At 52.7% G+C, this 16,182-nt stretch overlaps 2 protein-coding genes across 3 annotated transcripts; one reads left to right on the top strand and one right to left on the bottom strand.

Annotated features, from left to right (window-relative positions):
- Nucleotides 1–1,131: 1,131 nt before the first annotated feature.
- ABHD15 (abhydrolase domain containing 15) lies at nucleotides 1,132–9,566 on the bottom strand. The gene is made up of 2 exons (XM_037494021.2): nucleotides 8,686–9,566; nucleotides 1,132–6,140 (listed from the first exon to the last, which is right to left on the bottom strand). Exons 1-2 carry the CDS (start codon nucleotides 9,564–9,566, stop codon nucleotides 5,615–5,617), a joined length of 1,407 nt encoding a protein of 468 aa, XP_037349918.1. The 3' UTR covers nucleotides 1,132–5,614.
- Nucleotides 9,567–11,491: 1,925 nt separating this feature from the next.
- On the top strand, nucleotides 11,492–16,026 carry TP53I13 (tumor protein p53 inducible protein 13). 2 transcript variants are annotated; one of them, XM_037491620.2, is made up of 7 exons: nucleotides 11,492–11,574; nucleotides 11,763–11,831; nucleotides 12,045–12,086; nucleotides 14,367–14,495; nucleotides 14,625–14,813; nucleotides 14,906–15,461; nucleotides 15,580–16,024. In XM_037491620.2, exons 1-7 carry the CDS (start codon nucleotides 11,509–11,511, stop codon nucleotides 15,690–15,692), a joined length of 1,164 nt encoding a protein of 387 aa, XP_037347517.1. In that variant the 5' UTR covers nucleotides 11,492–11,508; the 3' UTR covers nucleotides 15,693–16,024. The 2 variants fall into 2 exon arrangements, with proteins under 2 accessions (XP_037347517.1, XP_037347518.1); XM_037491621.2 differs by lacking the exon at nucleotides 14,625–14,813 and having other exon boundaries at nucleotides 15,580–16,026.
- The last annotated feature ends 156 nt before the right edge of the window (nucleotides 16,027–16,182 follow it).

A 16,182-nucleotide genomic window follows, 5' to 3' on the forward strand; every position in this document is an offset into this window, starting at 1 on the left:
CCCGCACTTCTGACTGTACCCAGTGCTTGTATAAATAAATAAATAAATAAATCTTAAAAAAAATAAAATAAAAAACAAGATTGCTTTGGGCTTCACCCCACAGTGGAACTCTTCAAATTGCAGTGGAAGGAGTGTTATACAAATGTGCTTCTAAGCTGTTTTAGCCCATGTCAACCCAAAACAAATGTTGCATTGGCTAAACATATCAGAGACACTCTGGGTTATTCTTTATGGATAAAAGCCTGTCCTATCTGACAGTAAAAGAAATTTGAACATAAATAAGAATTTACCACAGGGGTTGGCTAGCTCCACTGCCCCAGTTACTACAAACTAATGCTTTTGCCTACATCTAAGTGAAACAAGCTGCAGAACCATGGTTTTCCCTGTGTCCTGATGCTACTGTGTTTCCAGGTACTTGTTCTTAATGGATAGAGGGTGGCAGAGCTGCTGAGAGTGTTGAAGCTGTGCAGTAAGTGTAGTGGTACCTTTTCTAGATTTGTGTGTATGTGGCTTCCCCGTTGATTTGTGCACTCCAGCAGTTCGAAAGAGAAATTCCCCTTTAGTTAACACCGTTTGCATTACAAAGTCTAAAATGGGTACTGTCAACTCAGCCAGTGATTGACTAAGCAGGGGCAGGTAAAGTATGCCATAAAGCACTGATTTGGGTTCTGGTCTTTAGCCTCATCACTAATTGTAAGAAATTTAAAGTCACATCCTCTCTTGACCTTCATCTGTAAGAAACAGATAAGGTTTTGGGCGAGAACAAGTGAACCAACATGAAACCTATCAGCTATAACATGGTTATCAGAGTTGAATGTGTAGGAGCCGGGTATGGGAGAGTTTGCCTTCACTTAGGCAACACAGAACTCAGCCCATGAGTCTCAAAGGTGGGTACTCTTCAGGTCCTTCCCAACTTTATGGTGGTTTTAATAACTGGAACTTTTTGGCCTTGTAAGTATTGGAAAATGGATTCAGATCAGAAAGCAGATGCTACCTCATCATGGAGAAGTCTGTACTCTAGTTAAGAAATTAAATAGACTTGGAAAGTGGGCTCTGTCTGCTTTTACCTGCTCATTATATCCTAAAAATAAAGCTTATAAATTAAGGCCTATACACAGTATGTCTTTTCATACGGAACATCTCATATATTAACTTTCCCAAGGTCAATGAATCACAGATGAAGTAGAACTAGAACCCACATTTCCAAACTACTTCAGCACTCTATCTGACACAAATGATAAATTGCCCGCTGGAAAATAGCTCTAAGTATCATTGATGATCTGGGAATTTTGAGTTTGCTGGGAAATTATTAGCCCAGAGCAGAAGGCCTAGTTGTTGATTAAACAGAGTTGCCACTAGTTAGTGTTAGGGCACAAAAAGGTTAGAACTACAGAAGTGAAGCAACATGCAGTGAATAGAGAATGTGCAGGGAGAGAAGACAAACAGCACATATTTGTTTCTGGAGATTTAGAAAATAATGACATTCCATTGTTGCAGGGAAACTGCAATATATTTATTATTCAGAGGCAAGTTAGAAAATTTTTATTCAGCCACAGTAGTGATAGATACTAGGATGAGGTATCAATGCACAGGAAGGCTGGAGGGGCAGAGATTTCTTTATTATTGGTATGGTAGTGTTTTTTTATAGTTTGTTTTAGTGAAATTCCACCTTCAGAATTGGAGCTCCTCCTAAACACCTTTATATTACAGAATAATTACTGAATATCTTAAAAACATCATCTGGCCACTTTGGCAGTATTATTTTCATTAAAACATTTATGTCCTCTCCCAACTCCCAGAATCCACATCAGGTCTGTGGTCTCCTGATCCTCAAACTCGAGCCAACCAGATGTTTACAACTCACTGAGCTCATTAGTAGTATTTCAATTCACTGACACTCAGCTGAGAAGAGACTTCTAGCAATCTAGGCTCCTCTCATTTCTCAGCAGTTTCCCTCTGTGGTGCCAAGTGGCAATCTATATATCCCACTGATGATGTGGGACTGACTTCTTCCCAAGACACTCATTCCATCTCCAGGCACTGGGGTATAGATAAAACTTCTCAAGCCTTCTTCAAAGCAATCTTATCTCTGCAAATTGTGTTAACAAGTGTGAAAATAATTTCTGATGTCATCTTTTGTGACTTTGTAGAATAATCACTGGTATTGTTAATCATGTTCTATAAAAGTGGCCAACTATATCTGCTTGCTTTAGCAGGGAGAAAAATTCATGCTAATGTTCATTTCTAAAGAAAGCTATTGTGACATTACTAAGGATGACTGACAGAGGATCTTGTGTTCAGGGTGGCAGATGAGTACAGAGGAGCATCTGACTCTGGGGTGGCGTTGAGGTTATATGTAAAGCCAAAATGACACTTCCTGTGTCAAGACCTTTTTTCTAACAGTACTCAAGTCTTAAAAATGCTATCTTCACTCAAAATAGATGATATCTTTCCAAAGTGAAGATTTGATTCTTTGTTTTTCATCCTGTCAAGTCCAGACAAGTTAATCTGGAAAGCTATGTAAAAAGACATAAAATCATAAGTAGGACAATTAAGTTGTAGCTTAGCACAATCTTCAGTATCAGATGTCAGAACTTTCAGAACTTAAAACAGTCTTCAGAGGCAGTTGTCTGCTTCTTGGATTTTTATTTTACGATTTATTTGTGCATACAAGAGCTAGGGTAGACTAATCACTGGTATTGTTAACCACCCATCCACAGACCAGAGGGGTGGAGGGGGTGGTGAGAGGATTTGCCAGAGACAGAGTGGGGAACAGAACAGGCGGATCTACTGAAATACACTGCTGAGGGGAGCAGGGAGTGAGGCAGGAGAGGTCTGCTGTGCCATGTGGATCACCTCCCTGGCCAGGGATTGAACTTGTGCTGTAGATAGCTTGGTAGTACTGAGACTTAACCCCTTGTGCCACCAGGGAGGCCCCTGCTTCTTGCATTCTTATCCAATGGTTAGATAGAGGACTCAGTCTCTGCTTCTGAGGTAATCACTCCCTTTTAAATCATTGCATTTGTTTTCTTTTTCCTTTACCATATGACAGTGTTTATAAATAATGAAGAGACCAAAGGGAAGCAAGCAAGTGAGCAAGGCCTGAGGATCCACCAGGAAAACTTCAACTCAGTGATAGCCACTTTGGGGCTGGGTTTCTTTCTTTCTTTCTCAAAATTGTAACTTATTTTGTTCAAAAGCCACATATTTTCCAGAATAATATGCCCAGGGTTCCTCCATCTGGTGTCACATAATGAGCTGTTGATCAAAGCAGAACCAGTTTGGGTGATGGGCAGGGTCAGCCAAACCTATTAGATAGGAACTATCTTAGCAAAAATGGGCTCTGCCCTAGCTCTGACGCAATTATGGAAAGATGGGAGAAGTAGCTTCCTGAGATAGGCAGCGAGCACATCTGGCACAAGGGGATATGGATAACCACCCAGTAGCCTAGCTCTTCTTCATGATTAGGTCATTAGGGTTTGGGTCCAAAGAAATTAATGGGGCCTGGACTAGGACAGGTCTGCCATTCTGAAAGCTTTAAGGCTGTAAGTTGTGTGTGTGTGTGTGTGTGTGTGTGTGTGTGTGTGTGTACCACTCCCAAGCCCCCCACAAACTGTTTCCTATTAAAAGAGAAAGGAAAAGCAAGCATTATATCTCCAGAAGTTATTATCTTGAAGAACCAGAGTCTTGTACTGGACCTAGGGAAACAACCCAGATTTAATCCTTACACAAAGTACATCAAATCATGGGTTGCTTCCCATTTTGCAGTCATTTCTGTACAATCCTAGGGCAGATGAGACTTTAGGACTCTAACTAACCGAGATTCCCATTGTACCAGGTGCTGGGGGAGAAGTGTGTATGGGCAGATGTCAGCAATTCCCCACTATCAAGCTTAACACTGAGGTGGTTGACCAGAAGTGGGATCTTTAGAGGTCAGTTTCTTTTTATTTGTTCCTGCCTAGAAATGGTGAAAGAAGCTTAGATGGGAATGTGGAAGAGAAGCAAGACGTGAGGAATGAAGATAATTTTCTCTTGGCAAGATGATCGAGTGTTGTCTGCATTTCAGTTTAAATTCTTGGATAGTTTAGAGTTCCTTCTTTATTTTGATCTAGAAGAGCTAGGCTGGTGGATGGTTATCCACACCTGAAACCCTGTCTCTGGGAATTCTTTATAGCTAACCTTTGGACCTAGTTTTTGGTAAACATTATTTTAAAACTGCTTTGCTGTTTGACTCCAGGGTGCAGCTTCCTGTCAAAACAGGTGTCTTCTTTCCCAATGACAAAGCCTCGGGGCAAAGTTTTTAGTAACCCATGGAACTAGATTTCCTGTTGTATTTAGTGACTTAATCCAAACCAGGATGTGTACATCAATCTGTGTACTACCTTATTTTACTCCAATCTTCAGGGTTTATTCCTCATAAAACCAACACCCACGCAGTCACCGAATGGCAAGATCAAGAAAAAAGCTTGTCTACATTTCCACAGATGGCAATGTGAATAGTGAGCAGAAAAAAAGCATGGTAATGTGAAACATTTATGAATTTCTATGTCAGGTCTAGCCAAACTCTAGGTTGTTTTTTCTGGTCCCAATGTTTCTCCAGGCTCTGGGAGAAGGAGTGGCAGTCGTAATATCCAAAAAGAGGGCAGAAAACTGGTCAGAAAACACTGAAGATGAGGTTTATATATTTCACTAGTTAGAGAAAGCCCACATCGCAGGAGAAAAGCAGCTCTTGCTAGAGCTCCCTGGAGTAATCCTTTGAAATGATACCAAGGGAGCAGTTGGAGCGTCTGAGAGTCTGACTTCTGGAGCTATGGTCTGGTAGAACCTTTATACCCTTCTGCGTGAGGACTTCCTATTCCTAAAATTATCCTTCAGCTCTCCAGTGAGTCTTGAGGTTCCCAGCTGAAGGCCCAGATCAATCCTATCCCGAGACTTTGCAGAGTTCATCTGAAAAGCTGGAGCTTTTGGACATTCACACTCTACCTTGTGGCCCTCACCAACCCAGTCTCACTGCAGTATTCACTGCCTCTGCTGCCCTTCTCACTCACGTAAGACAGGAGGCTGCACAGCTCTGTGAGCGCACTTCCACAGCCGCCCATGAAGTCAGCAGAGGCCACAACCACAGAGCAAAATGAGGGAAGTGGGACCGAGACACAAACATCCTGTCCTCGCTACATCAAGTGGCTCCAGTTTGAGAATCAGGGCCATAGAGCATTTACGTGGGACAGAGCTGCCTAATGACATGCAAATACTCATCTTCTCTACTCTGCAGTGACCCTAGTGAGAGAGCACTTCTGAGTCTATGGACTTAAATGGTGTTATTCTCTGGCTTATGAGATCTGTGGCAAGAGACAGTGATGGGGAATGCCCAGCCACTGAATAGGCATCATGACCAGGAATGTGAACAGAGCCTGGACAGGAGTTCTGCTCAGGGTAAAATGTGAGCGCCAGCTTGCTGGAAGTTCTAGCTCTTTCCACAGACCAGTTTAAGAGAGAAGGATTAAGTCAGTGACAAGATTGCTGCTGGCTCCACTTGGTCCTAACCACCCTATCAAGAGTCCCCCAAACCCAGCTCTGCTCTTCTTTGCAGGACTGGGGGTTTCTCTGCCAGGTCTCACCGTGTATATGATCTCTTCCAGCTAAAGATCTCCTCCAGATTGGAAGAGGGTGAGACCTCCCGCTTCTGCATGGCTCCCCAGCGGCGGCGGCCCCCTAGGAATGAAGCTCTGCGCCTGCTCAGCGCTTTTATCCTCTCTTCATTTCGGAAGAAATCACTCAAGGCCCGGAAGTACTCCAAGATGACCTCGTGGCTCCAGGCTGGCAAGGGCTCCTGGCGCAGAAAGCCACAGTGGCCTCCATGGCGACTGAGCAGGAGGAAGAAGTAGGGGTTGCTGTGAAAGAGTTCAGTGGGCAGGAAGTGGTCTGGGGGCCCACATACAGGGTCATCAGCGCTACAGACACAGAGCACAGGTACAGCTGCCTCATCCACATCCCGGAGCGGGTCGTTTCGGTCCCAGTAGGTGTCCCAGCTGATAGGCAAACTCTTGGTGTGGCAAAAGAGCGTCTCCTCAAACTCTCGCAGAGAGCGGCTCCTGAACAGCTTACCAGTGTCCACTATGTCCTCCAGGGCTGTGGTGTACCTAGGAGTGAGAAGTTGAGTGGGAAGTTAGGAAGGAGGGAAGAAAACAAATTGATAGCAGAAGGAACAGAGTGGCAGCCCACAGGCCAGATTCTGGCTACAGGGGCTTTCTTTGGCCACATAGTATTTTTAAAACTTCCATTTCATTGTCTTGGCTATTTCATGGACATTTCACATAAAGTATCTGGCTTCTCTGGGGAAATGAGAAGATCTGGCAACTTGGGCTAGCATTTTTTTTTTTTAAGATTTATTTATGCATACAAGAGCTGGGGTACAGGCCAGAGATGCGGGAAGTGAGAGGACTCACCAGAGACAGAGTGGGGAGCAGAACAGGCAGATCTACTGAAATACACTGCTGAGGGGAGCAGTGGGCGAGCCAGGAGAGAGGTCTGGTGTGCCATGTGGGTCACTTCCCTGGCTGTGGATTGAACTTGTGCTGCAGAGGCTGCTGATCACTTCATAGTGCTGTGCTTAACCCCTTGCACCACCAGGGAGGCCCTTGGGCTAGCACTTCTTAGGGCCACAACCAGGACCCTCCTCTCTCCACCCTGTGTTCCTACCACGCCTGTACATGGCACTACCTGCCCAGCCCCGGGGCAGCATTTTACTGATAGCTGCTGAGCTGCAGAGATGGTTCTCTTTCTGACCTCACCTCTGACCCTCTGGAGGGAACTTGAGATGAACTGTAACCTCCTGAACCCCTCCTAGGAATCACCAGCTCAGACTATGCAGACCAACAGATGACAAACACATCATTGACATTTTACTTTAGGTTATACTAGTTTATTTATTTTAAGTAATAAGCTATCCAGATGATGACAAATGCGTGTGACCTTGATCACACTCAGGCTTCCAGCAAGCCTGAAAGCATCTGCTATGGGAAAGAGGAGTATCTTTTTTGTTTCCCCGCCCTGGAGAGGGCCTGGAACCCTAACAAGGGGACCAGAATGGGGAGCTTGATCCTTTGGGTGCATCAATCCTGCCTTAACCAGTTGAATTTGGAGGTGTGTCTCCTGCAAACATGCAAAGGAGCTTGCCCCGAGTTTTCACTTCCAAACTTCCACCACTGGCGGGGCAGTTCCTGAAAGCTAGGGTTTTGTCTCTACTTCCCTCACCTTTTCCTCCAGCGGTTGCCCAGGGGCAGCGCTGGTGGTGGTCATTCACACATGGAAACTATGGCAGTTAAGCCACAGGAGAACAGCTTGCCCCTCCACTGCTCTGGAGTCTCTGGGTTGCCATGGCAGCACTTTGGGAGGATGTAGAGCTTAGGGTATGACCTCAGAACAGGAGGCAGAATGGGGTAAGAAATAAAGGAATGCCAGGGGTTGCTATCTATGCCCCTACACAGGGCCAGCCCTTCACTTTTGTTATTTTATTTAATGCTTAACAACCTTGAAAGGTAGATATTATTAACTCCATTTAACTGAAGAGGAAAATGAGCTTCAAAAGGATTAGCTAACTTGCTGGAAATTCAGGATTTGAATCCAAGTGGGTCTGGCCCTAAGTCCCAGATCTTTTTGCCATACCACACTGTTGCCAAAACGTCTTTTATTTACCTCATTCTGCCAACTCCTAGGGAAGCAACAGTACAAACTGAGGCCTGATATTTACTGTGGGAATACCATTCAGGCCTCCCCAGTGGAAAAGTCTGACCTGTCACCTGAGTAGTAGCTTTTCTCCTTTTGGAGATTTAAAAAAATTGTTTAGGTAGTCTTTTAATTTTTTTTTTTTTTTTTGGTATTAAATTTTAAGTACAGGGCTTCCCTGGTGGCGCAGGGGTTAAAGTCTCAGCGCTATCAAGCTACTACCACCAGCCACTGGGGCATGAGTTCAATCCCCAGCCAGGGAGCTAACCCAAACGGCACAGCAGACCTCTCCTGTCTCACCTGCTGCTCGCCTCAGCAGTGTGTTTGAGTAGATCTGCCTGTTCTGCTCCCCACTCTGTCTCTGGTGAATCCTCTCACCCTCTGCCCCTCTGGCCTACACCTCAGTTCTTGTATGCATAAATAAATAAAAATAAATCTTTAACAAATACTGAGTACATATCTAGGAATATGTAAAATGTTTGTCAGGGCTTAAGAATTTTAATAAATACCATCAGCTATCTGATTCGTGTCCTCTCCAGTCTCGGACTGTGAGGAAACATTTTGGACAGATAATTCGTTGCAGTTGCTTCCAGAGCCTTTTTGCTGATTTGACCAGCTTTGGACTAAATGGTAAATGTCAGATGCTGCCTCTGCTGCCGGCCGGGCAGGTGCTCGGTTGCCAGGATACGGTGGGTCTGAAGTGAGCTCGGCCTGGGGGCCCCAGGGCAGGAATCCCTGTTCTAGCAGGTTTAAAAGCCATGGACTTTTAAAAGTCCTTGGCTTTTAAACCTGATGCCCTGTTTCTGTCTAGACTAAGAGGTTTGAAAGCTTCAGAAAGTGTGTAAGGAGAACCCTGCCCGAATTGCCCTAAACCTGTTTGATTCAATAGCAGGCACCACTGTTTCTCCATCAGCTCAAGACCTCGCTTCCCCTCGACCGTCCGCGGCCCGGGTGACCCACCTGCTGAGGGCGATCTTCTGGTGGAGCAGGAAACCGCGCTCATAGGGCCAGGGCAGGCCGGCCTCAAACCACTCGCGGCAGCGCAGCACCGGAGAGATGCAGGCGGCGCCGGTCACGTAGCTGGAGGAGCCGCACTCGCCCAGGTAGGACAGCAGCAGCGCGGAGCCGGAGCCCTCGCTCACCGCGAACAGCGCGGCCGCCGGGTGTCGGAAGCGGATGTAAGTGACTGCCTCTTTGAGGTCGGAGGGGTCCCCGAAAGGCTGCAGGCGGGGGCTGACCAGTGGGCAGCCGTAGTGACCGCGACGGTGGAAGATGACTGGGTAGTAGCCGCGCTCCAGGGCGAGCAGGCAGAGACCCAGCACGTTGCGGGTGAGGCGTCCCCACGCATTGGGGATCACCAGCAGCACCGCTGGAAGGCCCCCGGCGTTGGTGACCCGGCGGCCCCGGGCGCAAGGTCCCACGACCCAGTCCAGAGCCACTAGTCCGTCGTCGGCCAACTGCAGGTACTCCCGGGCCAGCTCGGGCCCCGGCCCCACCGGCAGCACGAAGTGGCAGAGGGTCTGCAGGTGGGGCCCGGAGAGCCAGGAGCGCGGGCCGGGCTCCAGCGCTGCGGAGCGTCGCAGGGCGCGCAACAGGCACTGGGCCAGCGCCGACGGCTTACAGATGAGGCTGCACCCGCCGGGCAGCGGCTCGCGCCCGTCGCGGAACTCGTCCGCCGGGCCTCCGCCGTCCGACTCCTCTTCGTCGTTTGGGCCCCCGGCCCCCGGCGGGGTCCTCTCTCCGACGGCTCGTCTCCCGGGGCGCCGCAGCCGCGGGGCGAGCAGGCCGAGCAGGGCGAGCGCGACCAGGAGGAGGGCGAGGGCGGCGCCCCACGGCGGCATGGCGAGGCTGGAGAGCCCCCGCGGCGGCGGGCGGCAGCGGCGGGCCGTCCCCTCGGCGAGCACCACGCTCTGCCCGCGGCTCCGCCCGGCCGCCGGCGGCCGCCCAGCGCCCTCCCGCGCGGGGGGGCGCGCTCCGGATTGGCCGCGGCCCCGCCGAAAGCAGCCAGTTCGGGCCCAGCTCCCCTCGCCCGCCCCCCACTCCCGCCCCCGGCCCTTTGTACAGAGATTGCGACAAGCAGCGGCAGAGGGTGAAAGGAGCCGAGGCCAACAGCGGAGTCGGGAAGGAGTTGGGAGGGCGGCGAGTCGAGGAGAGGGGTGCGGGCGCAGAGACGCGAGGAACACTCGGGGAGCGAGACTGGAGGGACGGGGATGAGCACCCGAGCACCCGAGTCCCCCTTCTCGCCCCCCCGCCGGGGTGGGGGGAGTCGCTGCACCCTCGGGGGCCGCTGTTGAGAACCAGCAGAAGGGAGAGTGAACAAACCACAGCCCCAGAGCGCACTCCCGGCTCCCGCCCGGCAGCCGCAGCCCCAGCCGCCGGCCGCGCCCCCTCCCCCGCTCGCCGCGCTCTCTGACCTCGGGGTTGGTCTCGCCCCGCGGGCACCCGCAACTGCGCAATAGCCCGGCGGCGGGGGGCGGGGGTCCGGCTCAGGGCCAGCCAGGGCCGGGGCAGGCGTCCCGGCCCGACAGCCGAAGAGTGGCGGGTGCCTGGGCGCGGGGGGACGGCGTCCGCGAGCTGTCCGGAAGCGCGAAGCAACCCAGGAGTCTGGCTTCAGATAGAGGAAATCCTCAACAATGATCGCCAGCAAGGACTTCCCCAAAAGAAATCGTCCTAAGCCTCTGAGGATGAGCTGAGGCAAGGGAAGCACTCAGGGTTTCGAGACGGGTGCAAGTCACCCCCGATGGGGGCGTGGCAGGGGTGGGTTGGAACCCCTTGGTCAGCTTGATAACCGGCAGTTACTGGTGGGACAGAGAAAGGGTAAGAAAAATCCCTGTCACAGGTACGCGGGAGACGGCCTTGCTCTATTTCGAAGTTTTGGGATGGACAGCTCAACCCTCACCCTCCACCTACGTTCCCGCCTTTTCTCGAAACCCTGAGCCGGGCCCTGGAGCGGGTAGCAGGGGGCGCCCGCGCCCTGGAAGGGGTGGTCAGCGCTGCCGACTGCAGTGGAAGCCTGTGACTCCTGTATCTCACTCGCGGTGGCCACCGATGCGCCGACGGCTAAGAACAGAGCAGGAGGTGGGGGACACGGCAGACCCCCGGGGCCCAGCCTGCTGCGGCTGGGGCTGCTGGGCGGGGATGGACGGACGGTGGGAGGTGGAACCTGAGCGCCTCCGAGACGCTTCCAGGCCTGCCCCTCATTGCAAGAGCAGGCGTGGACGGGCTGGGGTGCAGCGCTGGAGAGGGAACTCTCTTCTTTCCGCAGCCCGGACGCCGCCCTTCCCGCTGCAGGTCACATTAGCCAATCTGCATCGGGTGTGGGGGGAGGGGGAAGGACCGGTATCCCCTTCTTGGGCAGCCGGGTCCACGGGATCCTATTCTCCACCCTTCGCCCCGTTCCATGGCCCCATCAAGACGCCACAGCTGCGCTCTACCCGCCACCGAGACCCACTAGGACGAATGCCCGGGCGCGGGAGGCGGCCCCTGAGTGCTCGCAATTCCTTGCACTTGGGCCGGGCTCCCGCACGAAACTTTCCCGGCTCGGGGTTTAGGACGCGTGCGCGCACTGCCGGCCGCGGGGCGGGCCGGGCCGGGGCGGGGCGGGGCGGGAGGGGCCGCGCTCCGGGGGCGGGGCGGGGCGGGGCGGCGCGGGGAGGGGGCGGGGCGGCGCGCGCGAGCCCGGGGGCTACGTGGACCCGCGGACCGTCGCCGGGGCGCGGGGGCTCCGGGGCCGCGCGCGCTCCCGTGCTAGCAGAGCCGGTGGCCCGCCCGGGGCCGGGCGGGATGGCGCTTCCTCCTCCCCGGCTGCTTCTCTTGGCAGCGGCGGCGGGACTCCTGGCTCCTCGTGAGGTAAGGCAGCCCGCTGGGGAGAGGGCGTCACCCGGGCTCTGAAAGTTCTTTGCCGAAAGTTCGTGCTGGAAGAAGTGGTGCGCGGGCAGGGTGCTGGGAGCCCTCCCCTGCGGGCCGGGCCCGGGGAGCGAGGGGGCAGGGCCTCGCCGAGGCTCGCGCCCAGCCCGCTTTGCTTCTTGGACCCACAGGTGGCAGCCGAACCGGTGGAGGAGGCTGAAGCCCACTGCCCTGAGGGCCCGTGGCCTCTGCCCCCACAGGTAGGAGCCTGGAGGAGGTGGAGGAGAGAGGATGGAGGCTGGTGTAGCCTCACAGTCCACCCCCTCCACAGCCATCGTCTGAGGACCTCGGTCGCTAGCGTCTCCATCCCAACCCGACTCCATCCCAACCCGACTTGGGGCCTGCTGTCCTCTCTCCATGCTCCACACTAAGTCCCCTGATTGCTCTAAACTCCCTTCTTTCCCCATATGTAGGTGTCGCCAAGAGTGACCTACACACGGATGAGCCAAGAGAAGGTAAGTTATGGTTGCACCAGAAAAAGGGCGCTCCTGGCAGGCTTTCCCCACCATTTCTGCTCATCATCTCCATCCCTTAACACTTCCCTCAGGAAGAGGCAGTGCTCTTCCTCCTGGACCTCCTACCTCAGGTCCCCAGCCAAGAATAGTGTGCCACATGCCATTGTCCTCTGCACTGCTGTCAGGAATGCTGTTGAGTAGCTGTGTGGGCAGGAGGCTGCAACAGGGGAGGTAGTAGAAAAAAAACCCCACACCTCAGCTCCATTGTGTCACTGGGGGAAGTCTCCGGATGTCTCTGCAAGAGAAGGTATTACTACTTATCCAAAAGGAGTAAGCAATAGTGTGTGACAGCACTGTAAGGTATGAAGTATCATGTATGGAATGTGCCTCAGTTTACCAGGCTCCAAACTGTGGGTTTCCATGTATGGCTGCCTATTTGTTTTTGGTGGGTTTTCTTTCAGAAATATCAAAAATTTTTTGATGTTGGGCCTCCCCTGGTGGTGCAGCAGTTGAGCGCTGGGTTGTGAGGCTGCCTGCAGCTTCTGCAGCGCCATTTCGATCCCAGGCCACCAGCAAGGGTCCCACAAAAAAAAAAAAAAAAAAATTTCTTTGATGTTTATGATAACTCTGGGCCGAGACCTCATGCCGCTTAACTGGTTCCTTTCCTCAAACAGTCCTTCCTAATGCGTTCCACTGTTCAAAAAAGGGGCTCCTGGGCCTCCCTGGTGGCGCAAGGGTTAAGCACCACACTATGAAGCAATCCACAGCCTCTGCAGCATGAGTTTGATCCCCGGCTGGCCAGGGAGAAACCCACATGGCAAGGCAGACCTCTCCTGTCTCGCCTGCTGCTCCCCTCAGCAGTGTATTTCAGTCAGTCTGCCTGTTCTGTTCCCCACTCTGTCTCTGGTGAATCCTTTCACCCCCCGCATGTCTGGCCTGTACCCCAGTTCCTGTATGCATAAATAAATAAATCTTTAAAAAACAAAACAAAACAGGGGCTCCTTATTTCCTTATTGTGGCCGGGCTGCCCTCCCTGACTTTCCAAGCCCTGCCTCACCTTACCTCTTTGAACCTTTGGTTCCTCTTCACTCATGTCACCACATGCCTGAGTGCCAGGCCCATTCCCACTGTGGAAGCTTTGCTCCTATTTCTCCTTTACCCCTGGACTAGCCTGACCTGGAGCAGGCCGCTCCCTGCCTGCCCTCTCTATCCACTTCCAGTGCCCAGAGCGGGAGCTAATGCTCTTTTGAGACCTTGCCTGATCATGCCAGCTCTTCTTCAGCACCTTCTCCAAATTCATGTAATGCTTATAACTTATAATGCTTATAATGTTTGTAATGCTTATAATGCTTATAACTGTTACACTTAACAACTAATCACTTGGAGTTTTATTGGTTTATTCTTTCATTTATATTAGTTCTTTTTCCATGAACTTCCTTTACATTCCTTGCAAGCAGAGCCCAGGAGTTCTCTTTAGGCATCTCCTACAGCATCTGGCACCATGCTGAGCATCAGGTCAACTTCATGAAAGGGTAATTAATAATTGATGAAGTGTTCCCATCTGGGGATTGTGTGCCTGCTTCCTGTTTGTTCTGTATTTGGGTGCTTTGGAGAGAGTGAATATATAGATAGGAGCAATAAATGGAAGATCTGATCTCCATTTGGGGGATGCTTATGGTCTAGACTGGCCAGGGAAGCCACTGTTGCAGGCGAGAGGAATACAGCTAAAGAGAGTGACAAGTTTTAGGGGGTTAACTAGGCATGTGGTCTTGGAAGTTGTGAGCTCTAAGGTGCCACTTGATGGGAGCGGAGAGGTGAAAGGAACACTCAGGTGAGAGTTTTTTTTTTTTTAAAGATTTATTTATGCATACAAGAACTGGGGTACAGGCCAGAGGTGCAGGGGTTGAGAGGATTCACCAGAGACAGAGTGGGGAACAGAACAGGCAGATCAACTGAAATACACTGCTGAGGGGAGCAGTGGGTGAATCAGGAGAGGTCTGCTGCGCCATGTGGGTTGCTCCCTGGCTTGGGATCGAACTCATGCTGCAGTGACTGCGAATAGCTTCATAGGTTGAGTCTTAACCCCTTGCGGCACCAGGGAAGCCCGAGAGGGGGTTCTTGCCAGAATCCAGGGCTCTTTGTGCTCTCCTGAGCCCCAAAGGTGGAGGGATCATTTGGCCATCTTGGGAGTCCCTTGAAGCTGGCCTCCAGGATGGGAGAATTTAGGATTCTTAGGGAGACACTTGAATGTGACTTGATATCTCTGTGCCTTTCCTTCAGGCTGAGAATGCCAGCTTCCTCTACCATCCTTGTGCCCACCCCTGGCTAAAGCTCCAGCTTGCTCTCCTGGCCCACATTTTTGTGGCCCAGCCCTCACTGACCCCCGACCCCAGCCTCAGTCAGGATCGGGTAAGTGGTTGATGAAAGAGGGCTGGTACTGGCAGAGGTTGCAGCCCCATCTGCACAGAAAGGGAAATTCAGGGCCTTCCTCTTGTTTGCTCCCCACCTTCACCTTAACTCAGTTACTTCCTTTCATAGCCCCTGATGCTGGCAGCATGGGGGGTGGCGCTGGAGATGGCATGGGTAGAGCCAGCTTGGGTTGCCCACTGGCTGAAGAGGTGGCGGCGGAGGAAGAAGGCATGGTCCCACTCTGACAGCCTTTCTGGGTCCTCTCGCTTGGTACCAGCCCGGGGCAGAAGGAAGCTGTGCGGAAGAGGGTGTGTGCAGGTGAGGGGTGCTGGGCCCAGGTTCGGTTGGTGATGGGATCATCGAGTTAACCTGGTCAGGGAAAGGGTGACTGTTGTCTCTTCTCCCGTTAGGTCCCAGCTTTGGCCTTTACTTTGCGGAGCTGGCGGCCCCCAGGCACAGAGGTGCCCTCTAGAAGGCCCTGGCAGCTTTTTCCTGGTGGTGCCAAGAGGCGTGGGCTGCGGGCTGCCCTTGGTTTCCAGCCCACCCCCTCAGCCTTGAGAGTCCCCTCTGCTTCCCCACGGAGTTTGGAGGACAAGCAGCCCATGTTGGGAGCTCCAGGTGAAGGGAGTAATGCCCCATTTGTGCCCACTGCCCCCCTGCTGCCTGGGGGACATAGAGGCAATTCCAGTTCCAGGACAGAGACTCAGGTGCTCAAAGGGCAAAGCAGCTCGGGGGGCTGTGCCTGTCCAAGTCAGGCTTCCCCGGCCCCTCGGGCAGCTGCGCCTCCTCGGGTAGCCCGGGGCCCCACCCCACGCACAGAAGAGGCAGCCTGGGCTGCCATGGCCCTGACCTTCCTGTTGGTGCTGCTCACACTGGCCACGCTCTGTACACGCCTACACCGAAACTTCAGACGTGGGGAGAGCATCTACTGGGGACCCACAGCAGACAGTCAAGACACAGTGGCAGGTAAGAAGTTCCCGGCACCCCTACAACCCCATCAGCCCTGCTCCCCACCTTTCAAACCCCCTTCCCCTCCCCCCCACCGTGGCTTCTCTGCTCTTGACTGCCCACCCCCTGCCCACAGCTGTGCTGAAACGGAGGCTGCTGTTGCCGCCGCGCAGGGTCAAGCGCTCCCGCGGGAAACCCCTCCTCCCCCCGACGCCAGACAGCGGCCCGGATGGGGACAGCTCCGACTGACCTGCCCCAGCCCTGCCACTGTGGCAGGTTTGGCTCCTCCTCCCGGCCCGGCTGCCGGGACCTCTGCCACGTGGACTGCGTGCAGGGCCGCCCCCTGGCGGCGGGATGGAGCGTCGCCAAGGTGTGGGTTGCCAGGAGGGGTGGCCAAGGAGAGGGAAAAAAGCTGTCCCACCGTCCCTTGCCCAAATTCCCGTTATTTCTAATTAAATTATTTTAGTAGAGCCAGGAGTTGAGCCTCTGCCTCTGCCACACAGACACACTCCCACCCAGGACACTGTCCTAGGCCATTTAAGTTGTTTGAAGTTGGGGTTTTATAAAAACTAGTTGGCACCCTCCCAACCCCACCTTAGATGTGGGTTCTAGGCGTGTGCAAGAACCTCTCGGCCACCATGGGAGGGGGGATGGTGTTGTAGTTACTAAAAAGTGGCTTCCCAGCTCCTTTTCTCAAAGGCAACACAGGGCTCCCTTAGGCCCTCAGCAGCAGGGCAGT

The sequence above is a fragment of the Talpa occidentalis genome, unplaced genomic scaffold, assembly GCF_014898055.3.
Source record: "Talpa occidentalis isolate TD23 unplaced genomic scaffold, MPIMG_talOcc4v2.1 talOcc4.7, whole genome shotgun sequence".
NCBI classification, from domain to species: domain Eukaryota; kingdom Metazoa; phylum Chordata; class Mammalia; order Eulipotyphla; family Talpidae; genus Talpa; species Talpa occidentalis.

What these genes read in the sequence shown, in the direction of transcription:
- ABHD15 (XM_037494021.2), bottom strand. Translation starts at nt 9,566, where the DNA reads ATGCCGCCGTGGGGCGCCGCCCTCGCCCTCCTCCTGGTCGCGCTCGCC. An exon ending in CAGAAGATCGCCCTCAGCAG is followed by an intron (nt 6,141 to 8,685) that starts GTGGGTCACCCG and finishes TCTCACTCCTAG; the next exon opens with GTACACCACAGCCCTGGAGG.
- TP53I13 (XM_037491620.2), top strand. Translation starts at nt 11,509, where the DNA reads ATGGCGCTTCCTCCTCCCCGGCTGCTTCTCTTGGCAGCGGCGGCGGGA. An exon ending in CGTGGCCTCTGCCCCCACAG is followed by an intron (nt 11,832 to 12,044) that starts GTAGGAGCCTGG and finishes CCCCATATGTAG; the next exon opens with GTGTCGCCAAGAGTGACCTA. An exon ending in CAGTCAAGACACAGTGGCAG is followed by an intron (nt 15,462 to 15,579) that starts GTAAGAAGTTCC and finishes CCCTGCCCACAG; the next exon opens with CTGTGCTGAAACGGAGGCTG.